This window comes from Poecilia reticulata, linkage group LG5 (genome assembly GCF_000633615.1).
Source record: "Poecilia reticulata strain Guanapo linkage group LG5, Guppy_female_1.0+MT, whole genome shotgun sequence".
Lineage (NCBI taxonomy): Eukaryota > Metazoa > Chordata > Actinopteri > Cyprinodontiformes > Poeciliidae > Poecilia > Poecilia reticulata.
Window position 1 is genome coordinate 6,262,394 of NC_024335.1, and position 25,172 is coordinate 6,287,565.

A 25,172-nucleotide genomic window follows, 5' to 3' on the forward strand; every position below is an offset into this window, starting at 1 on the left:
CACCTTTTGTTTAACAGAAAGGTGACGAACATGGACACCGGTAACCCAATGCCACTGGTGGGTCCGATTCTCACACCGTTCCCATCMTGAGCAGATGTCTGACGAGAAAAGAAGCGAAAACATTATAATAAATCACTGGTCAATCTGGACTGGGAGGAGAGACTTACAAATTAACTCAGGTGACGTACACAAAGTTAAGGCCGTAAACACTTGTAAAATAAAGTTTACTTTTATAAGTAAATGGAAAACTTCATGTTTGATCCTTTCTTTTCCTGAGGTGGAATGATTGTACAGTTAATGGATTTGAAAACAATTATTTAGAATACGAGATCTAATTTAAAGCTTGATTGGTTTATTTTTCTTTCAGGTTTTAAAAAACTTGTAGACTCAAATAAATACATTTAAATCCCCACTTATGTTCGTTTCATAACCCTCAGCAAGTTGCTACTTAACCAGCATTAAAAAGGCCCAGCCATTTTTATCTCTGGCTGGTTGTTTGACCACTCCTCTTACTGAAATAGTTCATTAAAAGTGGTTGGTTTTCCCGCATGAACCTGCTTTTTAGACAAGCTCCATAMATTTTTTAATAAGTTTGAKGTAAAATCAGTTTTATTCCATCCACAAACAGTTTTAATGTGCATTTGGGATCTTTATTCTGTTGTTTACAAGTTCCAAACGTCTAGATGTTGATTCAAAGTGAAGTTAACGCATTGCCTGCGTAGCATAGGCAGCWAGTCAGACCATGATACTGCCACCACCGTGCCTTATAGCTGGTCAAAAAGGGTTTGTTTTAAACAAAACATCTCAGTCTTTGTCCAGCTGAAAACGTTTCTAAAAAAAGYCATCAGTTCACTCTTCATTGTTCCGTTTTTATACTTACGATACGTTCACGTTTAACTAGTTCCTGGATTACTTTTTAACATCCCAAACAGTTTCCTCMCATCAAAAGTTAGAGAACAGAAACTCAGAGGCAGTTTGAGCATTTTACTGGATAATTGTCCCAAACCCAAATCCAAACTGGTTTTGGCCCRAATAAAGCAGGATAATATTAAGCTTCTGGAGTGGATCCGACTTCAAACTTGCTGAATATTTTTGGATGGAAAAAGAAAACGAATCAATTTCAACAAGTTCTTCCAACTTTAACAGTATTCAAATATCCAACAAGAAAAACAGCAGCGCCTTTGTGACGGCAATGAAATATAACCAAATATTAGTGTGCGCTCACATTTCTTGTAACATTTTAACACAAATTTCAATTATTGTTTCTTAAATTAATTCACAGAAGTTGTTTGATGTGCAATGAAAACACTTCCTGAGTGTWTATACACTTCTGTTTATATGATTGCCATAGAATGATCTACACATTGTTTATCTGCTGATGGTAGAATAACATCASATCAGTAAAAACACGTTTATTACAATTGCTTTGACAGTTAGTAGTTTATTTACAGAATTTATCATGCTCCGACATAAAAGACAAATGTTAAGTAGGTTACAAATTAACTCAGGTGTCGTACACAAAGTTAAGGCCTTAAACACTTGTAAAATAAAGTATACTTTTATAAGTAAATGGAAAACTTCATGTTTGATGTGTCCACCTCAGWCTGCAGCTGTAAACCGTAACGTCTCATCAACCTCAACAAAGATCAGGGTAACGATGTTTAGCTCGTCTATGAAATATATCCATGGATTCTTTTTGTTTCCACAGTAGTGACTAATTCTKACAATTAAACAGAGAAACTAACTTGTGAAGAAGAAAACACGTTTTTGATCTCTTTATTTATCTTCTCATGTCTCAGATTCTTGGTCATAATTTCAGGTTCAGGTTCAGGAGAGATTAGAGATTATTTGGTATTTTAACTTGGCTCAGCCTCGTTAGTAATACTGCAAAACCAGTCACTGAAAAAAAGCCCACTTCCTAGAAACTGTAGACTTTTTAACCMACTTRTACAAACTAAAACATGATTTATGGATAGAGCCCATGTGTCTAAACACAATACATAAACAATGCATGACATAAAACAAAAATAACTCATCAATAAATAAATGTGGCTATAGCAAAAAAGGACAAGTTAAACGCTTGAATGTTTCCTGGAAAAGGGGGAATGCCTAAACGTCCCTGCAGAGTGTTTACTAAACCTGGACAGCTATTTGCATCGATGGGCAACGGCTATTTTTATCTTGAAAAACATCAAAACATCACTTTGCATTCGAGRAACTGGATGCTTCCTCGAAGAATAATTTTATTCTTGGACGGCATTTTCTGTCCAAGAATAAAACCACAGCAACTGAAGGGCTAAAATTATAAACCTGACTTTGTCTCATTATTTTACAAAGCCTCACCTAGATGTAAACTGTTATATATATTTTTTTAGATTAGAAGGCTAATGAAAGTATTTTTCTGCAGCTAGTGTCTAGATAACGCTTCTTTACCAAAGTATAAAAAATAAGATGTAAGGACAGATATGCATGCAAAGCATATACGTACATACTTGTAAATGCTTTGCACACCTSCGTATCAAATTAAACAGTAAAAGTTATTCACAACACGTAAGCTTTGATCACAGCTGACAGAAATAATTAAAACTGAATCCAAAYATGTTTGTGTCCAACGTGAGTTCAGAGAACAAGACATTGTGTCTGAGAAAATTTTATAATTTAAAATGGATTAATAATGGTTTTATTCCTTGAACCTGTTTAATCAAAGTTATATTTCTGAAGCAGATGAAAGCACAGTGTTTGAAATTATCCTAAAATGAGATTAAGATGAGCAGCCGTGTCACACAGGCCTTTCACAGTTATGATAAGTAAAAAAGAAAAGGTGGTAAAATTTAAGTAGCTTCATGTCAACTTGTCAGAATACATTAAAGATCTGCTGCGGTTGTGTCAACCTTCCAGACCTCTTAGGTCTTCTGGTTCTGGTCTGCTCTGCATCAGAACCAGAAGAAGCAGCATTCAGCTTCTGTGCACCACAAATCTGGAACGAACTTCCAGAAAACTGCAAAACAGCTGAAACACTGAGTGCCTTTAAATCTAAACACCCACCTGTTTAGAGTTGCTTTTGCTCCCAAACATATTTGATGAGTAATGACGGAAAAATGTAATATTTCAGTTGTTGATTTTTGTGTTTTTATGATGTAAAGCACTTTGAAATGCCCTGCTGCTGAAATGTGATACACAAATAAAATCTGATTTGATTTTTGATAACTTCTTATAGTTTCTGCATCAAGAGAGCACAAGGATATTATTAAGAGAACGTCAACTAAAAACGCTAAATAACATGATTCCTTTAAGTGAATTACATCTAATTCTCAAAACACCACAGAAACATACTTTTGTCAAAGGGAAACGGATCGAGGCGTTCTGCCTTTACCCTCTGAATACTTCAGCTTATTTCTGGTCTGTTTGCAGTGATGTGAAAAACTCAACAGTTTCCTCAACCTAGAATTTTTTCAGATGACTGTCGGTGAAGTTTAATCAAACCTCTCCATCCGATTCTGAGCTTGGCAAGAAGGCGAAGACATCACTGGAACTGAAGATGCTGACACATTGTTAATGAATGCCTTAGTGTTAAAACACACATGAATACAAAAACCTACACTTTTATGTTAACTTGCAGGCAAATATGTTGACAGTCCACCTAAAAAAAAAAACTTAAATTAATCTTTTACTTTTGAAAATGTAATAAAAATTCAACCTTTAATTGGAGAACATTTGCCAATTAGGGAAATTATCTTGTTTTCCATTTATGGCATCTAGATCCTACAGACTCCAAGTTCTTCCCACAGGATCACAGATCCACCACCATGCTTAACTTTGGGGATGAGGCAAATTTCCAAACATTCATCCTTTGTTTCAGGCTCAATTTTACTCTCAAAGCAGATGTTTCCAGTTAAGGTCCCAGTAGTGTTTGTGATGGTAGGTCTGATGAGGCTTTTCTTTGGCATAACATCAGATTTACAGCTCTGAAAAAAACTAAGAGCCCACTGCACTGAACCCCATTGAAAACCTCCTGGTTATTCCTCCAAATACTGATTTCTGAACTCTTCCTGAGTTAAAGCATTAGTATTGTTGTTTATAAATGAGTATAAACTAGTTTTCTTTGCATTATTTGAGGTCTGAAAGCACCTTTTGTTATTTTCACCATTTCTCATTTTCTGCAAATAAATCCTAAATTTGTGCTTTGAATATCACAGACATGTTGTCAGTAGTTCACAGAATAAAAGAACAATGTTTTTTACTCAGACATAAACATATAAAGAGTAAAATCAGAGAAACTGATCATTTTAAGTGGTCTCTTAATTTTTTTCCAGAGCTGTATGTCCAAAGAAGCCAGAAAATCATAACTTAATAATAAATCTGTTTTTCAAGTTTTGATTTACTTAAAAAGCATCTTATATGTTTCAGTTTAGATCATTTAAAATGTCACCTAAAATAAAAGCCTAACTTATTTTCGCCAAGGGAAAAAAGGAAAATCACTTTTGGCAAATTTTTTTTGGTATGATTTTATGCCTTAACATGAATTTATTTTTGTTATACTCATTTAATTATTGGATTTTCCTTTAATTTTAAGTTAAATTGTGGCAATGTGGTAAAAGATTAATTTAAGCCATTTTACACACCACACTGTAAAAAAAGTTTATAGTTTACAGTAAAATACCGGCAGCAGTRGCTGCCAGAATTTTCCGTATAAAACAGTAAAATCCGTATAAAAAGTCTGTCTAAATACGGATTTTACCGTATAAAATCGGTAAATTAGAGACATTTTTTTACACACCAGGATTGTCAACAAGATTGCCTTAATTGTAGATAATGGAAGACTAATATATGACTTAAGGGGAGTTAATTAAAGAAGTTTTTTAAAAAACACAGAGTTATATGTATAACACAGAACTTAAAAAGATTCTTTATGTAGCTGCCTGGAGCAATACTTGTTTAAGTCCCATAAAAAAACTAAAACAAAACAAATATCCGGCCCGTCAGTGTCAGGCCTGAAAGTGCTGAAATCACCTTTGGATGATCCCGTTAATACTTTCTCTTTAGCAACAAAGAGAAGAAGGAAAAACTCGTCAGACGAGAACCTCTTCTCCAGATGATTCCTGCCTCCGTTTGGAGCCGAGCGGTCCGTCAGGCAGTAGGAGTCCGTGATGGGAGGAAAGACGACGGCAGTGGAGCTCAGATGAGGGAGATCCGAATGGGAATATTGGGGGAACCTGTCCTATTCTGAGGGGAATGATGGGACATGACATGCTCCACCATTGCGTGTTTCGGCATGTGCTTCATGAGGTACGTCTCCTGGAGAGAAGAGGATAAACAACTTTACACTGCAAAACGCAGTGGTTTTAGAGCAACTATTATTTTTAAAGAACCCACATAGATTACTTTATAAAAATATTACACAAAGCACCTTAAATACCTGCAGTACCAAATATGTTACACAGATTGTAACATTATTTAAATGCAATATACCAAATAAATAATTATGTTACTGTGCATTGTCTCAAAATATAAAGCATTAATTAAWTTTTTTTTTATAACAATACATATTTAATTTTACCCAAAATTGTCTAAAATTGGCCGTTTTCCCTGGAAAAATTGTGACCAACCTCATGCGAGCGGACATTTTGAAAAGAGAAAAAAAAAGCAGTTTCACTGCCTGTAGTGCAACGGTTCTCCAGTAGATGGCAGAATACAAGTCTCAAATTAAATACAAAAAAGAGGCCACAGAAACGTATCAAATGGCGATATATTAATAAAACATTTCAAGTAAACATAACTTGAAAATAAAGTGCTTGAGAAGTTAATCTACTAAAGTTGAGTAAATGACAAAAAGTTTAATATTTCATAGGCCAGCAAGGTGTCCCACAATGCATTGTGCCACCAGCAGCAGCGACTACGCTCTTAGAAATGGCTGTAAATTTACGAGAAGGACCTCGCTGCAGCAAACAGAAAGGGGCGGGGACGGACCACTGTCAATCTCTGACCTTATTCGGAAATTGCACTCCGGAAGTGAAGGGGGCGCTATTTCCTATATTATCCGCGGTCTCCCGTTTTAATTTTCTTTCTAAATCTGTGATATAGCCTCACCTTTAGGAAGGAGTTTCTCTCTCAGCATGTATTTGAACTGAACTTCTCTCTTTTATTTACTTCAGCGCAGCTCACAGTTTTTAACAATTTCCGTTGCTTTCTGTGTACTTCTAAATCTGCTCCTTTTTCGCATCTCTGCTACTGCCTCTAGTGGCGTGGAGGTGGTAGCACAACTAAAATAAATACATTACTAAATGAGAATACCAAAGCCTTTATTATTTATTATTAATTCTCGCATAACTGGAACCGCAAAAGATAAAGTCCCTCACAAAACACCATACCTTTTAATTTTCTTAAGGAAGTGGAGCTAATTAAATGACATAAACAATATTTGAAAGTGGTTCCAGTTTCACTTGTTGTCCAACCTGTTGAAACTATGGCAAATTTTAAATACCTTGGATCATTCCTGGACAGTCAGCTCAATTTTGCTGAAAACACTGGCTACATTTTTTTAAGAAACGTCACTCTATCTTTTAAGAAGACCCAATGATCTCGGGGTTACCTAACAAGTGCAACTCGACCAAAACCTCTAGTTAGTTAGAGGTAACATTAGCTAACATTACCTTTAGTTAAGTAATGTTAACATTTTCGCAATGAGTTAAAATGTTAACATAAAATATTTCAGTAGAGAGCATCCATCCTCTTTTTTTTCGTCAGTTTGAGCTCATAAAGGCGTTACTGTGTTTCTCTGGTAACTATAGAACATCTATTAGAAGTCATTCATTGACAGTGCAATAAGTATTCTTAGCCAAACTAAACGATAACATTTACCTGTAGCATGCTAAGTGTTTACTTGATGCACAAATTGTTGATATTGTGATTCTACTAATGAGTTTTATTTTATTGTTTTAGAGTCAAAGAAAAATTTCCACCTTGGAAGACTAAATAGRTTAATCATATTTTTTCCTATATAAAGGACTCTACCAACAAAACAAAAATGTTGCTTATTGCTTGTTTAACAACCCTGGTTATTCGTCTGTGAACCTAATTTCTTTGTTCGTTATTGACTTTTGCTCAATTAAATTTCTTATGTATACATTGTATATGGTATTTTTTATTGTTGTTGATAATGTTGTTTTTCCTGCATTTCTTTTGTTCCTCCTATAATTGATGGAGATACATAGATGTTATTTATAATGTATAAAGGTGTTGTTTATGTCACCTAATTAGCTCTACACCCTGAAGAAAAATTTGGTATTTTAGAAGATAACTTATCTTTCACGTTGCCAGTAATGGCGAAATTAATAGTAAATAATAAAGATTTTGTGGTATTCTTGTTTAGTGACATAATTATACTAGTTGTGTTACCACCCCCTTGCCACTAGAGGCAGTAGCAGGCCCGAAAAGATGCGACTAAGAAGCAGATTTAGAAGTACACAGAAAGCTACGGAATTTGTTAAAAACTGTGAGCTACGCTGAAGTAAATAAAAAAGAGAAGTTGAAATGCATGCTGAGAGTGAAACTCCTTCCTACAGTTGAAGCTATATCTCAGATTTAAAAAAAAAATTAAAACGGGAGAACGCGGATAATATAGGAAATAGCGCCCCTTCACTTCCGGAGTGCAATGGTCCCATTTCCAAATAAGGTAAGAGACTGACAGTGGTCCGTCCCCGCCCCTTTCTGTTTGCTGCAGCGAGGTGTACTTGAAATTTACAGCGGAATTCCAGCAGTAACATACTGTTATTCCAAAATACCGTAGGATATTGTCAATTTGATGTCTTCTTCTCTTGTCACAATCAAGACTGACGACTGGCAGTAAACTACCGCAAAAATAATTGTACAATACAGATTTTTCCCTAGGCAAGACATTTTACTTGTATTTGCATCCAGTGGCGCAACTACACATTATTCAGGTGGATGCGAAAACAGATCGGCGGCCCCCCCGCCCCCGGGAAGGAACATCAGGGTGAAGGAGTGACGCTCACTCGCTCATCTTTGGGTCCTCGACGACCGGAAGAGAGAAGCTGTAGCTTTCAGCTAGCTGCTTAGCCTCTACCGTGGCGTTATGTTGCTTAGCAACCATGACGACGTGAATCACATAGCGGCGAAGGAAAAAAAAAAAAAACGGACTCGAAGTATGTTTTTTTTTCTCCCGATTTCTCTATTACTCTTCACCTTTTGTAATAAAGGCTGTTGCATATTAAAAAAAATCTTAGCCTGATTCTAAAATGTTCAAACACGTATAGCACATTTACACAAGGAATGCAAGCAAAGTATCCCTTTTCAAACACYCTCCAAATGTCAGGTAAGACAATACAGTTTAATAAAACTATTATGTTTTTAGGCTTAACTTTAATCAGTCAAACCGATTTGCTCAGGAATAAATTATATTTGAGTGAACCAAAATATTCCAACTAGATGTTACCTGACTTAATATCTGTGTTTAACTGTCATTTGGGAAAGCCTAAATGGGTCAGGTGTTCGTTCTCCCGTGGTATGCTAAACCTGGACCAGCTGGCAGCAGGCGAGGGGGAGCTGGGTGTTAGTACAGCGGAAGCAGACGTCACCAAAAACGTCGGAGCAATATTGCAATTAGGTGATGCACTGATGAACCGAGCAGAAATGTGAGATTTATACATCTACATTCTCGCCTACAAACATTGTTTAATGTTGCGTCACGGCTGCTAAGCAACATAACGCCGAGGTGGAGGCTAGGCAGCTTAGCTGAAGGCTACAGCTTCTCTGCAATGCTCTCTGCCTTCGCAGGACCCCTCTTCGGTAGACCGGGTCGTTTCTCAAGCCCATGAAAGAATGAGCTTGGAAGGATGCAGACCCTGAATAGGKACACAAAGCTCTAGTGGTCCGGAACASTCATTTTTATAWATTTTTTTGCATCTCTTTTTTGTTTGCGTCTCATCTTTGTTGTATTTGTTTCTCTCGTATTTGTTGCGCGTTTGCACCTGTCGAACACCGTAGTGTTTTAACGATTCTGTATTTTAGTGCTGGGGTTCATATGGTTGTGTGTATTTGTTATAAGTTGCATTGTGATCACTGTTATGTGTAGAGTGTTATGGGGTTCACCTGTCTGACTCTGCTGACTTTCACTCACATGTAATGGACCTGTCATGTGGGCGGGGGATCAGGGGAGCAGGAGGACCAGGACCGATGCTGAGTTGTTCTTTCGCAAGAACGGTAAACTACTGGCAGCTATAGACGCCAGAAGTTTACCGTTCTTTCACAGTATCCCTACCGTACTTGCATTGACGGTAATCTACAGTCAGGATTAATTACGGTACAGCTACTGTGCATTCACAGTAAACCTCTGGCGTCTRTAGCTGCCAGTATTTGACTGTAAATTTACAGGATTATTTCTTAGTGTAGTTAAACCACTTTTGTCACAAAAAATGTGTTTTAAGATGTTTTAAGGTTACTCCAAAGCTCCATGTATGCAATCAGTTCATCATAACTAGCAGTGCAGCTCATACTACCTATCTTTTTGGTATTTACATTTTCATACATGAAACTGCGCCATGACCAACCTGYTCTGCCTTAAGGTGTAGCGAAATATGGGATTGTTTTAMTGAAAGGAATTGAAAAAACTAACACTGCTTCCAATATTGTCAGTCAAATATTTTAAAAAGTGATTATGTAAAAGACATTTTCTSTATGTTTTTCAATGTCTGAGTATCAATAAATCATCTTGGAAKAAAAAAACATAACTGCTTTCAATATTTTCTGTCAAAGTTTGAGTTTAAGAAACAAAAACAGAAAGCAGGAATTATTTTGATTATGTTGTTTTCTTTTTATATATGTAKTTTATAATTAAAAAAWTAAGCACTGGGTGTCATTTAAGTACTTAAAATATACTTGGATACATTATGTTAACTTAAGTAAAATTGCACAAAGTTGCTCAATCAGTTAATTTTATGAAAACTATAAGATTTTGAGTTTGCAACTCAGGAGAACTAATCAGGTTTTGCAGAACACACATGTACTATTATATAATCACTACTTCCTGATGATCAAAATTTAAGTTCTGCAAAATTAAATTTTGAAAACTTGGTTTCTTTTTTTGAGGATATGAGTTTGCATACATAGTTTAAAGTGAACTCCATTTATTGTGCTTTACGGTGTTTCCCCTGCATGTAAAACGAACACAGAGGTTCCTGTGAACTCACTGAGGTGTACGCCCGGCCGCACATGCTGCAGCARTAGGCCTTGGCGTTCTTGATGGCATGTACAGAGAGATGGATCTGCAGCGAGGCCGAGTCTGAGTAGGCACGGAAACAGTTGGAGCATTTGAAGGGCTTGTCCTTGTTGTGCTGCCTCTGGTGAGACTTTGAGAAAGAAAGCAAACACATTCRGTTAGTCTGTGTGCTTAAGGACAAGCTGGAGACAGAATGGTTTTCTGAGTCAGTTTGTTCAACAAACCTATAGAAGAAGTCACATAAAATGAACTTTCCTGCTGATTAGGAAGCAACTTTTACAACCATGAGAACCGTTTTGACCTCTGTTCAGGTAAATGCAATCTGATAAAAGTTGAAAAAGCTGCAAGACRTTCTGAAGTAAAAACAACTTCAAAAACACATTTCTTGCACCGTTTGTGTCATTCAGATATTGCATAAAGATGCATAGAAAAACTGCTAAAATATCCTGCTAGACTTTTTTCAAAGATTTATTTGAATGATTTCTGGTCATTTTTTCCAATGAGCCACTGTAGAAGTTTAAAGAGCCGCAGGTTACAGATTCCTGACTTTTTTTAAATCAGCTTGTGGGGATACTTTCTTCACAATTTGCAATTTAGTGTATTTTACCTTTATTTAACCTGGTAAGTTGAGAACAAAATCTAATTTTCAACAACAACCTCTTCAGAAAACATATCACACAGCAGAAAACAAAAGAATATCATGACACATGAAAATACAACCATATTCATACTGATTAAACATACATATCATAGTTTTTAAAAGCAGGTGCATCATCTTTGTTCCAAATAATTGCACATACTAGTTGGTTTCAGCCACAAAGCTTCAGTTTAAAGTTAAAGTTGAAGAGGGATTTTACTTTTAATCATYGCAGTGAGCCAGAAGAAAAAAATGGGAGAAAAAATTTAAAGTTTGGCACGTATTTTTTAGTGTATTTTCAGATATAAGCCACATGATGTTGGTGGGAAATGGACGACTACTGGACTTCTAGAAAAATTATTTTGACTGTTGTGCAGTAAAACCAGGCCATGTAAAATCTTACGCTGAAAAAAAATTGAGACAGATGCAACAAATGTAAGTTTTTCTGATTTAAAGTAGGTTATTATAGTGACATAGTTGTTGGGTGAAAGATGTTWGTCAGAATATGAGTATAAATTACAAGGTACTTTTTTCTAAACATCAAAATGCTATATATAAATAAACAATATAAACAAATGAGGTTCAGATGAAGATGTTTCTGATAAGATCTGGTGAAACAGGAAGCTTCTTTGTGATCCTTTGTAAAAAAAAAAAAAAAAAGGTCACAAAGATCACATTACATGTAATTTTCTAAACCATTTGCCTTGGTTGTTATAATGGGGCAGAGAGTCAGAAAACGGCTCATGTTTACCTGCAAATTAGAGAGTTGCGTAAAAGCTTTCTCACATCCTGGATGGAGGCATTTGTAAGGTCGGTCACCTGTGTGGATTCTGAAACAMAAAGACACAAAACCGGGTAGAACGGGAAGATAAAAGCAACCTACATCAAATATGAAGTGATAAGGTGAYCCAGAAAAGGCTTTTTATATTTTAATTTTGGAAAAATACAAAACTACATAACCCTGACCCTAACCCATTTTTACATCTAAAATGACGTTTTGGCTCTTGAACGTTGCATCAACACCAACTCGGTATATTCAAAATAACTACAAAATAGTGATGGAAACGGGTTACTCAAAAGAAAAGCTGCAGACACCGGTGGAAAGAAAACAACTCCAGGAATATTATATTATCAGAGGAAGCTACGTCATAGCTGCTGTGTGTTGGTGTGTCGTTCACTAGCGCTTGGATTCCTTTGAACGACTGTAAGCGGTTAGCATTAGGAATCGTTCTTTGTTGTATATGACTGCTTGGTAATGAATGATGCTCTGCGTTTAGGCCAATTGTCATTTTCATTTAGTTAAAAACTAATTTCAGGTTAGGTGGTCTGTGACTGTTTGTTAAATGGGTTAAGTGGCCCTCGCCCTGAAAAAGCTTGAGAAACGCTGAGCTAGATTTATAAACTAACAGGACTTTCTCTAGGTCTTAATCTATGGCATATAACACTATCAAATACTGCATAAAAGCAGTCCTTTGTAATTGCATCATTGCAGGTGTTAATGTTAGTATTTTGTGCAGATCTAAGACTGAACCGTTGCAGATGAGCTGTGTGTTTGTCGGAGGTCAGACCTGGTGTGCTGCTGCAGGTGGGAGAGCTGGCGGAAGCATCTTTCACAGTAAGAGCAGCGGTACGGCTTGAGGCCCAGGTGGATGCGCAGATGCTGGGCCAGGTACGAGGCGTTCGCAAACGTCTTGGTGCAGTGAGGACACTTGTGGGCTTTTGCCTCTGTGTGCGTTTTGGAGTGAATTTGCATGTCGGACTTGGAGAAGAAGGTTAGGGGACAAACTTTACACCTGAAAACAGGAAAACAGAAAACATGCATCAGGAAGAAAACACAGAAATCAATAAATCGTTAATAAAACTTCTTATTCTCCAGATTTTTAAATTAAACAAGTGGGAGAATAATATTTGAATATTAAGCATGTACGATGATGTGTTTCAAAAGTCTGTTTCTCTTAATTTTGATGATTATGACTTATTGCCATTAAAATACCCAAAAGAAAATTRGGTGCTAAAGATGGACATTCAGAGACYAGTGGGAAATGAATGAATGTATGTATGTATGTTTTTTGTGTGGCAGCTTGGGTCACATTCCTGTTTCCTGTTTTTTTTTTAAGCGGAGAGAGAGAAAAAATAGGACAGGAAATGGTTTCATGATCAAGAAACAGACCTGAACCGAGAAAAACAGAACAGAAGATCCACTAAGAAACTCTAAGAAAACATAAACATACCAACACTTACTAGACAAAGAAATATTAACAGCAAACCTAAACAGCACAAATTAATGATGACTAAGAAAACTGATGCRAGAACCTGGCAGAAATAACCCAAATGGAAAAATCTAAAAGTGAGGGCTAAAAAATAAACTATGATGTGGCAAAACCAAACCTAATGAGCAAACAGATGCAAAACTTTGATAAGAAACCCAAAACAAAACCACAAACCAAAACCCACAACATCTGAGCATCATGACAACAGGAGCCCCAACAAATCGTCCAGCATGTCGACCTACTTTTAATACCCTGAGATTTATGGATTAAAAATGATCTTTTTATATATATATGTATATTTCCAATGTCATATTCTAATTATCTTAGAAACAGAACTTTGAGTTTTCAAAATGAACCCAAAGAAACAAATAAAAAATAACAGTTTCGGTGTAATAAATCTATTTAAAATGAGTTAATATGAGTTTAACTGCTACAAACTGTTCTTTTAACAGACCAGTAAAGACTAAGAGATGTTTACCRATTAGACAGTTTGAGTATTTCCTTAACTGTTAGATTTCTGTGTGCTCTCCTTGTTTTAGTTTCCCTTTTTTAACAGTTTCTCCTAATCCTTGTTCTCGTTATCTTCCTCTTTGCTTAATGAGGCCCCAAATGTGCTGTCCTGTATTTGCATTTGTTCTGGCCATGAGAGTKTGAGCCTTTCCTCTGCCTACGTCTCCCAGAATGCTGTGCGCTTCTGGAGTTCAGTGAATATTCTATATATTGAATACTGAATATTCTATCAGATRTATTATCTTGATATTGATCATGCCTCTATCGTGATCTATATTGGTCCTGATTTATTGTCCTGCTCTAAACGGAATACAACACTTTTTCCTCACCTGTAGGTTTTGCCCTCCTTAGCGGTGATGGTGACGCAGGACTGGTCGTTGCCCGAGGCCAGGATCGGGTACGGAACCACCAAAAGCGACGAGCCGTTCTCTGCCTTGATCTTCTTGCGCCCTCGTTCCTGCTTCGGAGGCGGGCCGAGGAGGCCCACAAAGCCCCCGTTGGTCTTCCCCGGCTCGATCCCGTGGCTGCCGGCTAACCCTGAGATGAGGTGAGGGGTGGGGGCTCCGCCCAGTCGGCTGTGGCTGCTTGAGGTGGGCGTTGTTGGGGTTATGATCTCCGAAGTGCTGAGGTTCCCGGTTCTGGATGCCAGTGCCACACCTGACGGGAACAACAGTGAAGATGAGAACATTACTGAACATATCATAGCTGTTATAATAACGGCTGGACAATATGGCTGAAAAATTGGTCACGATGTAAGTATTTCATATCACTCGATATTGATTATCATTGATTCGTTTTTTTGTTTTAAATATTTCACATAATGGCAAAGTGGTGGCATGACCTTTCCTATTTTATCCAGTTTTCACTTTACTTTGTTGGTTTTTACTTTTAATTAGATATGAGGCACGGTGGCAAAACCTTAGACTGCTGCAAGTTACTCATCAAGTTGTTGCTAAGTAACCACAACTTACTTAACAGGGTGTTGCTAGGCAACCAAAGAGTGAGTGTTAGTTGATGCCACCAGCTTGAGGCTAACATTTTTAAGTTCATTAATCTTGAATTGAGAGTTTTAACTTAATGCTGTAATTTAAACCAAATAATTATTTCACAATATGGAAGAAAAGAACTGCCCTCACCTCGTTAAAGAGCCTATTATTTTCACTCACATTACCAAATTAAAATAACTACTTATTTTAGTTTCAACTTGCGTGAACAAAATTTCTGATCTGATAATGAATTTTATTAAATATCACAATGACTAATGCTAAAAGCATTTAGTTTAAGGACATTWTCCTTAAGCTTTAAAATAAACATTTGCATTAATAACAAATAGACTCGGATCACTGTAACGCACTTCCATCTCAGGACACAAAAACAAGCCGCTAAGCATTCTGGGAAATAGTTCCCACTCMTGTCTTTTTCTTTTTTCAGTTTTTTTTTTAAGTTTGACAAGTTTAATAAAAAGTTAACACAACTTACTACTGTAAGTTTATCGTTCACAAACTCACATTTAGGTACAAATCTAAAACTCACTAAATGTATTTGACTTAAATAGTTGAAGACATTAGAACTAAATGCAGCTCAAACATTTTACAGTTTGAGCTGCCTCTGTTGGCTATTTCTATCTTCTATCTCCACCTTCCATACATTATTTTAACTTATATTTAATAATAATAATAATTGAAAAACATATTAAATGTATAAAAAATGAATAATTAAAWTTTTTTTTGAAAGGATGCCGTTTTTTACATTTTCATATCTTCCCTCCAGCTTTCTGAGGCGCTGCTAGTGTCGGTTTAATCTACAGCTAATTGATGAATGAACGCTTCCTCTTTATTTCTCTGCATCATCTGGAGCATTTAAGCTAAGAGGAACAAAGAAAAGAAAAGTCCTCTGAGGCAGGTGAAGTGAACCACTGAGGAAAGGTGTGTCTTGTTTGCACAGCTGGGACGTGTTTGCTCACCTGAGACGTGGTTTGTTCTGGAGGGATGGTCTATGAGCTGACGCAGGTGCCAGTCCTCCCACAGACCCCGGGCTTTCAGAGCTGCCTTGTCGTCCAAATTCAAGTTCACATCTCCAAGRATACGACCTAATTAAGGAGAAAGATATACGTCTTAATCAGTTAGATAGTAACTAGTTACTTTTATTMAACTACATGAGAAACCTTTTTCAAATAAAGTACTTTTAGGAGTAAATTTACTACCTTGTACTGGAGTCATTTTGTCATGAAGTATTGCTACTMGTGAGTATAATTTCTGGATTTTCTACCCACTGAGAGTAACTTCACTGAATGAAAGACTAACATGTTTTAACCAAAAATTAACCAGGCGAAGACACACACCTGCAGTTTTTGTTAAAGTTTAATACGTTTTTATTGAATGGAACTAATTTGGAAAAATTTCCTTTTGTTATTTTTTGTTACTTAAATGAATTATTGTCATTTTCATCCTTAAAATACCAAAATTTCCACTTAACTTTATACTTTGGACCCTCTGATTATGTCATTTTAAAATGATTGATATTACTAAATTAAAGTTTAAAACAAAAAGATTTATTTTAAATCTTTCTTAATATGAAAATTGGAGAAGTAAGAAAATGTTTTATTGTCTGAAGATTCGCAAACATTTTCTGAAAACTTGSATATTTGCATGTCAAGTTAAAAAGTTAAGTAAACTGATTAAATATGATTAATCACAGAGTGTGATTAATCTGATTACAGTTTTTTAATGGATCGACAATGTTAGTTTTTTAATAATTATTTAGACTAATTGAATCTGTGGACGTAGTTGGAGTACCTGTGACGGAGCTGGAGGCAGGGCGGGCGTGCAGGGCGATGTCAGGCTGCGACGGGCTTGGACTGTGCAGCCCGGACCCCTGCTGAGCTTTGGACATCCCGTGCTGGCTGCCTTCGGCCTGGCCCGACGGAGACATCAGAGGCTGCTGGGAGGCGGCCGAAACGGCGGGCAGGTGTGGCGGCCGGATCTTCTCCGCCATCAGCTGCTCCTTGATTTTATTGATCAAGACTAGGTTATCCAGCTGACAGCCAGAAACCACCATTAGTGACAGAAGAACAGCCATCATCAGTTCAATCAGTGACACTTCTCAGGGCAATGGTGCCCTCTATTGGTTGACACCAGACATTGCAGCCAAAGCTTTGAGACTTTGAAGAAATGCCTGTTTAGCTTTTTCTTTGTTTGAATCCTCTTTATGCAAATAAATAGCTACTTTTGAAATTGAGTTAGATATTTATGTACTTTTAAAGCCTTTTGAAACATAGAGGATATAAAAGTCCCTGTTTTTTCTTCTTAGTTTTATGGTTTTGTTGAATTGATGCTTCAAAGATTTTGAGAAATACATTTTAATGTTTCTAATTTTTCAACTGAAGTCTAATCTATCTTTTCTGTAAGACAAAYGTTTATTTTATTATTGCAGAAGACAAATGTAATCCAATAAATCTGCTGTTTCAGTCACTGGTTTCTACATTTAGGGCAGTGAAACATGCTTTGATGTGGTTTTGGGATGAAATCCAGGGATTAAATGAAATAAAAAAAAATGCAAACATTCTTCTTATCAAGTATTGGCTTTTGTGCTGGTGAATGTCAGATAAGTTATGAGCTGAGGTTCAAAATGTTAAAAAAAAAAGAAGGAGCAGTATAGGGAAATATATTATATTGTATATTATATACAGTATATTGAAATTTGACCTAAAACTCAAAAATTCATCAAAAGTTTGAGACCATATATGGCTTTCATGTCATTTCATGTTAAATATTCACACTTTACAAAAGTAAAAATGCTTTCTGTCTACAAGTGAGGCAGGGTTGAGACGGTCATTATGAACTGCTTTGCATTTACTGATGTTGCAAAGCAATAAAAATGAAAGAAAATACTTTCCTCCAGTCTAAACTAACCTGTAGTTTTTTTTTTTTTTTGTTTTTTTTGTGGTTTCAAGACTTATTTGGATTTTATCATGTTTTTTTATAGCGCTAAATGCTTCCTAATTAATATAGCTATTACGTTACTGAGTTTGTCTACAGACTTCGCTGGGGTTCCTTGGAGATATAAAATATATTCTGCTGCTTTGATTTTGATCATGCCTTATGTAAAACAAAGTGACGGTATAATAAGCTTGTACTTTGACTTACACTTTTTTCACTTTGATATCAAAAGATATGACTAAACCTTTCAATTCTTTCAACAAGCTGTAAATTAGCATTAAAAATAATATGGTTCTGTGCTTTTCCAAGTCTGCTTATCCAGATGAAATCAAACAAATGTCTAATTTACAAATTGGGTAAATTAACATCCAGGTTGTGGATCCTGCTGATGCGTACATTTTTAGATTAAATTGTTTCACATTACTGAACTCAGCTAAATCAAAGAGGTGCTATCCATCTGAAAAGCTGTTAGCCTACAGTAGCTCTGTAAACATCTTAATTTTTCTACAAGCTCAATGAAATAAGAAATCCCCCCTGCCACAGGTATGTAAACTATTCCTTTAAACTCGCTTTATGGTGGAGACACTGTAGCATGCAGTTATGCTCCTATTCTCTTGCTTGCTGCTGCTGCTAGCTGCCAGTTAGCCGTTTCTGATGGTCAAAGAATTAAAACTTTTTAACTAATTACAAATGACTAAATCAAGCTTTTGGCATATTTTTTGTTACCAAACCCACACCTGGTCAGTTGAGCTGTTTAGGTACTGTGAGTTAAAGAGGCTATATACCATAACTGTCAGTTAGCTAAACAGCGCACTGCTGCTGGCTAGCTAACGCAGCTAGCACAGCTAACACAGCTAACAAACCTACTAGCTTGTCCAGCTTAACAAAACTCAAAAACAAACAGAAAAACTAAACTAACTGACATTAGGGGACATTATTTTTACTGGTTTTGTGTTTTTTATTATTATGAATATAGCTAACACATATGGTCATATTCAATAATGTGAGATTAAAAGTGACTTTTGAAAATAACAACCTTAACATGTTTTTTGTAAAGGACATATTTTTTTGTATTAAAATTGCTATTCTAATATTATGATGTGTTTTAGTTGCTGTAAGTGGAAAATCATCATAAATGTGTTTCCCTTAGAGTTAATAAAATAAATAAGCTTTTCAATAATATTTTAAATGATTGAATATAACTGTATTTTTGTTGAAAAACTGCTGACTCTTGGGAGTTTTAGCTGACAGCAGAAGTGTCCTTCCCTGAACTCCTTTCAGGAGTTTACAGCTCAAGGTAGCTGAAAGATGTTTTGTGTTTACTAATTAATCTTTCAATTAGAATAAATATATTTTTCAGACTTTTGGACTCAGAGGAGCCAGTAGGTTTAACTGAAATCCAGTTTATAAGATCATTTATTGGTAAAAGCCAGGGGATCAGATATCAAGCTTTGCAATGTGCTATTTAATTACATTTTGGTCAAAATGATCTGTTGACAGCTCAAACAATTAAATATTTTCAATATTCCTTCTTTATCAGAGCTTAGAAACAGAAAGCCTGTTATTTCTTATAAGCATAATTCAGTCATACAGAACTGTATTTTTTCATTGAGGTCAGATTGGTTTTAGTTGTGAAAGGTGGTTCTCACCTGGCCAGGCATAGAAGGAGGAGGAGGCCAAAAGTAGGGATTGTTAAAGCGCGGTTCAGCCATCCTGAAAGAAATACACAGATTATAAAAAGTACAATGTCAGGCGTGCTAAACGGCAGGAAATATTATGCAAATATTGAACCAACTCTTGTCGCCGTGTGTATTGTTTCTTGCTTGATGACTCCCGTTTGTTCAGATTTTTCTATAGCTCATGTGACCTGTACACTTCTGTGTGTTTCTGTTGTTAATGTGGTTAAAAGCCACGTCGGTAGCCCTACAACTAAACAACAGCCGACTGCTTGGTGCAATAATCAGTCTTGTGATAGCGTATTTCCAAGAATATTCAGTATTAAGGCTCCTGTTTGACCCAGCTTTGCATCCTTGCACTATTTTCAGTCCAACATGTTATATTGCTAGCAGGGAGGATGTTTATGAGCCATTCTGCAGGATTTGTACGTCTAAATTAAACTCGCTGAGGATTCTCAGACACTTTTGCAGGATGAGCATGCAGACTTTGAGATAGGTTGCTATGTGATTTCAGCTGTTAGTTGTGCAACAGTTATCAGAAAACAGAGCCTACTAGTTTGACTTACAGTGGTGTGAAAAAGTGTTTGCCCCCTTCCTCATTTCCTGTTTTTTTGCATGTTTGTCACACTTAAGTGTTTCGGAACATCAAACCAATTTAAACAATAGTCAAGGACAACACAAGTAACCACAAAATGCAATTTGTAAATRAAGGTGTTTATTATTAAAGGAGAAAAAAATCCAAACCATCATGGCCCTGTGTGAAAAAGTGATTGCCCCCCTCGTGAAAATATACTGTAACTGTGGTTTTTAACACYTGAGTTCAATTTCTCTAGCCACACCTAGACCTCATTATTGCCACACCTATTTTCAATCAAGACATCACTTAAATAGGAGCTGCCTGACCCAGTAAAGTCCACCAAAAGATCCTTAAAAACTACACATCATGCCGAGATCCAAAGAAATTCAGGAACAATTGAGAAAGAAAGTAATTAAGATCTATCAGTCTGGAAAGGGTTATAAAGCCATTTCCAAAGCTTTGGGAATCCAGCGAACCACAGTGAGAGCCATTATCCACAAATGGCGAAGACATGGAACAGTGGTGAACCTTCCCAGCAGTGGCCGGCCCCCCAAAATTACCCCAAGAGCGCAGCGACGACTCATCCAAGAGGTCACAAAAGACCCCACAACGTCCAAAGAATTGCAGGCCTCACTTGCCTCAGTTAAGGTCAGCGTTCATGCCTCCACCATCAGAAAAAGACTGGGCAAAAATGGCCTGCATGGCAGAGTTCCAAGAAGAAAACCACTGCTGAGCAAAAAGAACATTAAAGCTCGTCTCAATTTTTCCAAAACACACCTTGATGATCCCCAAGACTTTGGGAAAACATTCTGTGGACCGGTGAGACAAAAGTCTGGCGTTAAAGGAACACTGCATTTCAGAAAAAGAACATTATACCAACAGTAAAATATGGTGGTGGTAGTGTGATGGTCTGGGGCTGTTTTGCTGCGTCAGGACCTGGAAGACTTGCTGYGATAAATGGAACTATGARTTCTGCTGTCTACCAAAAGATCCTGAAGGAGAATGTYYGACCATCTGTTCGTGAACTCAAGCTGAAACGAACTTGGGTTCTGCAGCAGGACAACGATCCTAAACACACCAGCAAGTCCACCACTGAATGGCTGAAGAAAAACAAAATTAAGACTTTGGAGTGGCCTAGCCAAAGTCCTGACCTGAATCCTATTGAGATGTTGTGGTATGACCTTAAAAAGGCCGTTCATGCTCGAAAACCCTCTAATGTAACTGAATTAGAACAATTCTGCAAAGATGAGTGGGCCAAAATTCCTCCAGAACGCTGTAAAACCCTCATTGCAAGTTATCGCAAACGCTTGGTTGAAGTTGTTGCTGCTAAGGGTGGCCCAACCAGTTATTAGGTTTAGGGGGCAACACTTTTTCATACAGGGCCATGATGGTTTGGATTTWTTTCTCCTTTAATAAAAAACACCTTCATTTACAAATTGCATTTTGTGTTTACTTGTGTTGTCCTTGACTATTGTTTAAATTGGTTTGATGTTCTGAAACACTTAAGTGTGACAAACATGCAAAAATACAGGAAATGAGGAAGGGGGCAAACACTTTTTCACACCACTGTAGATGCTAATCTGTCACTTTCTGTCTCCTCCTTTAAACAAGGGGCCCTGACTGGTTAAGGGTGAGGAGAAAACCAGGGTAAATTTGGAGTAGTGTTTTCTGAAGAAGGCTGCAAACCCAACATAAATCTCCAGAATAAGAAGCTGCAGAAACTTGTAAATAAGGAAAATCTAAATTGATAACATGCAGCATTTATTCCTAAATTTTTTTTCTCTCATCTCAAACCTTCATGGAAACAGTTATAAATACCTACAATTTAGCTCTGATTGCGAGTGATAAGCATAATGATTGATAAGGCTTCTGTTACATTAATCAAGTTTAAGACTGAAAATCTTTCTTCTTTAAAGGCAAAGCGAAACACATAGAGTTTAAGTTTTGCTCTGAAGGCCTTTCTTTCCATAGCCTCTCTTTTCCGACCCTCTCGAAGATCTTTTTAAAACATTTTGCCTTGCATGCTTTGGCACACAGAGCCATTCCTAAGTCTGTTTGGCTTAGCAGAAGCATAACACAGCCCACATCTGCAAGCCAAGAGAAACAAAACCGATACATCTAGAGGTACGGCCGCACAATGCACCTCCCAGAAAATTTCTTTAACGATGGGGGCTTTCTGCCTCAGGGGAGTTTTTTCTGCTTTTATGCATCTTTGTGTTGCTTTCTGAGCCACAACATGATTGTAGTGAGGGTTTTAGTCAAATAGGAAASTGGCATTTCTGTTTATTGTACTTAATTACAGTTTATTAGGCTGTCCTGAATAATTTTCTTTTTGTTTGMCTTTGTTCTACATCCATTATTTGTAATGCTGAAAATGAGCTTCAYATGATATACACGTTTTCATTTTTTTTGTTCAGTTCATCAGAAGTTTAATTTCTTAATCAGTTTGTCATACTATATAGAAATGCCAAACAGCATCCAATCCAGGCTATCAAAGACTTTTTAGATAATTTTACATAAACAACTTAATCTTTAGCATTTTCTGTCTTATACTCAGACATGTCATGTAATTGTATCACTGTCTGAAATCATTATTTACCACAGTGTTCATATCCCTTTAACTTTTTCCCCTTTTTTTCACATTACAACCACAAACTTTAGGACTTTTATTAGGGTTTTATATGCTACGTCAACAGAAAGTAATAATGATCTCATATGGAAGTAAAATCTACTTTTTTACATATGAAATCAAAAAACAAAATCAGCGTCTTCTTGTAGTTAACCCCCTTTACATTAACACTCTTAAATAAAACCAAGTATGACWAACTTCCTAGAAGTCAACTAATTTGTAAACAGAGTCCACCTCTATGTAACTTAATCCACACATAAATTCAGCTGTTCAAGTAACTGTGTTGTAAAAATGCTGTATACATCAATCATGACTTTAAAAAACTGACTTGAAATTAACGCCTTGAAATTGGTCCTCTGTCTCTTTAAGAAACTCTTGCTCTTTCCAACACCTTCAGGAAGTCATTACAACATCTCTCTTCTGTTAAGCCTTTAATAATGTTTTTACCAGCATTTTACTGAGTAGTAGCTCATCTAACGAGCTCAGTGGATGCTAAGTTCCACCAGGTGTTTGCTAATTGCTGCGGCTAGTCTGAAGGAGCTGAGTGGGAGAGGGCTGCTCYGTGAGGCTTGGAAACTGCAGCTCCGAGGTGGAGCTGGGTCTCGAAGGCGGGGCTATGTCCAACCAGGCGTTTTGCACAACTGAATGGTTGCCATGGAGATTAAAATGTTTCTCAAACATGCATGAAAGAATCAAAGCAACACTACTGGCATGTTTGTGATGAAGGAATAAAATTATAACATGATGTAAAGCTCAAAAAAGTMAATTTTACATAATACTGCCCCTTTGATCACCCCTGCAGAGATGCAAGGTATTGGGTTTAGATCAAAAGCATATTTGTGTGGGAACGGACCAATCAAAGGAAAGAGCTTAATCCAACAGAAGAATTTGCACAAAAACTTAAGAGTGTTCACAGATTCTCTAAATCCAATCTGACTGAGGTTGAACTAGAATTGTGAAACTTTTAAAAGCAAATGTTCATTTTCCATCCACTTCACAATTATGAACCATTTGGTGTTGGCCAGCTATAGAAAATCTCAACAAGAATGTAACATGAACATAGGTGGAAAATTTAAAGGGGTATGAATACTTGAATATACATGCAAGCACATAAATGTTTACATTTTTCTCAGAGCTGGAATCAAACTCAGAACCGTTCAGCCACAGGTCTCCTCATGAGCTCCATAAATTGTGTTAAAAGCCAAAAGGTGTGATTAAAGTGCTGAGATGTTATGGATGTTAACTGCAAACACTGAAGCAATGCCCTCAAAAACACCAGAAACTAATGTGCCAAAATGGAAAACGATCAATAAACCAATCACAAACCTCTGTAGCAAAGGATCATGGGAGGTTTAAACTGCTAATGTTTCTATTTATTTCTATGTTCCTCAACAATATTGTTAAATGTACAATGATTACTTAGGAAACAATATGGTCTTTGCAGCTTTTTGTGTTTAAAAAGAACAGATCATTTTACATTTTATGTCATTTAGTTGAAACAGAAGAGCCTGAAAATGCAACATTAAAGTGTTTGGGTTGCAAAGAAAACACACAGTTTCACTAAACTCCACCAATTTAAAAGTTTGAAAATATGCAACWTGCATATTTTCATTTTTAATTGTAAATTTTAAACTGTTTTCAGAAACGGCAAGATCAAATTTGCCTATTTACCACCTGAGTATCAGAACTTAATAATCAGTATATTAGGRCACAGCCACATTTTCACATCTGTTCACTGGTGACCAAGCATTCAGCTTGAATAAATTAAATATGAGCGTCCACTATGCTGTCTCAATTGGACTCTATTTGGGTAAAAACAAATCTGCACCTTGTTTTAATGATGGAAATGTGCAAAAATATGAATAATATTGACCCACTAGTTTAATACACATGAAAAGTGCCACATATATATTTAAAATAAACCTTTAAAATACAGTAGTGTAAGTTGTTATAGAGAAAGTGAAAGGTATCTCAAGTGCAGTGGTTATAAAATGTCATGACATCTCTATAAAAATGGCAGGTTTACAAATGTTTTCACAGCTTTAATTCCAAATCAGTTAGCAGAAATTAAAAAGTAGTAATAATCTGGTTTGCACAAGTGTCCTTAAATTAATRCTTAGTTGAAGCACATTTTGATTCAGTTCCAGTTTTCAGATTTATTTGGCCTTATAGAGAATCTKATCATCAAAAAATAAAGTTTAATAAATAAATAAAGTAGGATTTCCTAAACATTTGCTCATCYCCATGTTTTACCTGATGTCATTATTTACAGAGAGGGTACAAAATTCAGCTTATTAAACAAAGGTATCAGTCAGGAGAGGGGGACAAGGACAAAAATAGCTAATTTGACCTAACTATCATAGCATAGTGAGGTTAGTCATTAGTAACTGGAGAAAATATGTAAAAATAGTCACAAATGGAAACTGGATATTCCTTCAAAACTGGTAAAAGACCAGTTAGAAACTGGTGTGTGATGCTGCTAAGAATCTAAAATAACACTGAATTGCATCCTACATGTGACACCAATCTGCTCTGCACTTCATATATCTGGACTAAAGCGTAGGATTCATTTAAATACCAAACATAAATACCAGGGTCTGAAAGGAGATAGGTCTACCTATTGTAATTTATCATTTACCTCAAAAGCTTTCTTATTAAACTGGACCAGACAGCAAAAATGTTGCAAAAAGTTATACATTTA

At 36.4% G+C, this 25,172-nt stretch overlaps 2 protein-coding genes and 1 long non-coding RNA gene across 4 annotated transcripts in view; 2 read left to right on the plus strand and 1 right to left on the minus strand.

The window, feature by feature from the left end:
* Positions 1-4,764: 4,764 nt before the first annotated feature.
* On the minus strand, positions 4,765-19,335 carry znf362a (zinc finger protein 362a). Of its 2 annotated transcripts, none has more exons than XM_017305011.1 (8): positions 19,239-19,335; positions 16,447-16,654; positions 15,615-15,740; positions 13,981-14,308; positions 12,440-12,664; positions 11,623-11,701; positions 10,206-10,364; positions 4,765-5,295 (listed from the first exon to the last, which is right to left on the minus strand). In XM_017305011.1, exons 1-8 carry the CDS (start codon positions 19,299-19,301, stop codon positions 5,176-5,178), a joined length of 1,308 nt encoding a protein of 435 aa, XP_017160500.1. In that variant the 5' UTR covers positions 19,302-19,335; the 3' UTR covers positions 4,765-5,175. The 2 variants fall into 2 exon arrangements, with proteins under 2 accessions (XP_017160500.1, XP_017160499.1); XM_017305010.1 differs by having other exon boundaries at positions 16,447-16,687.
* LOC103464472 (uncharacterized) lies at positions 11,712-14,071 on the plus strand. Its single transcript, XR_533667.2, has 3 exons — positions 11,712-12,075; positions 12,389-12,540; positions 13,987-14,071. It is a non-coding gene; the product is annotated as an uncharacterized LOC103464472 (long non-coding RNA).
* The window catches only part of LOC103464475 (uncharacterized), a 25,542-nt gene continuing 17,064 nt past the window's right edge, over positions 16,695-25,172 (plus strand). The window contains exon 1 of the mRNA XM_008408597.2: positions 16,695-18,132. The gene's annotated coding sequence lies outside the window, so the exon portion shown is untranslated. The remainder of the gene's footprint in view (positions 18,133-25,172) is intronic.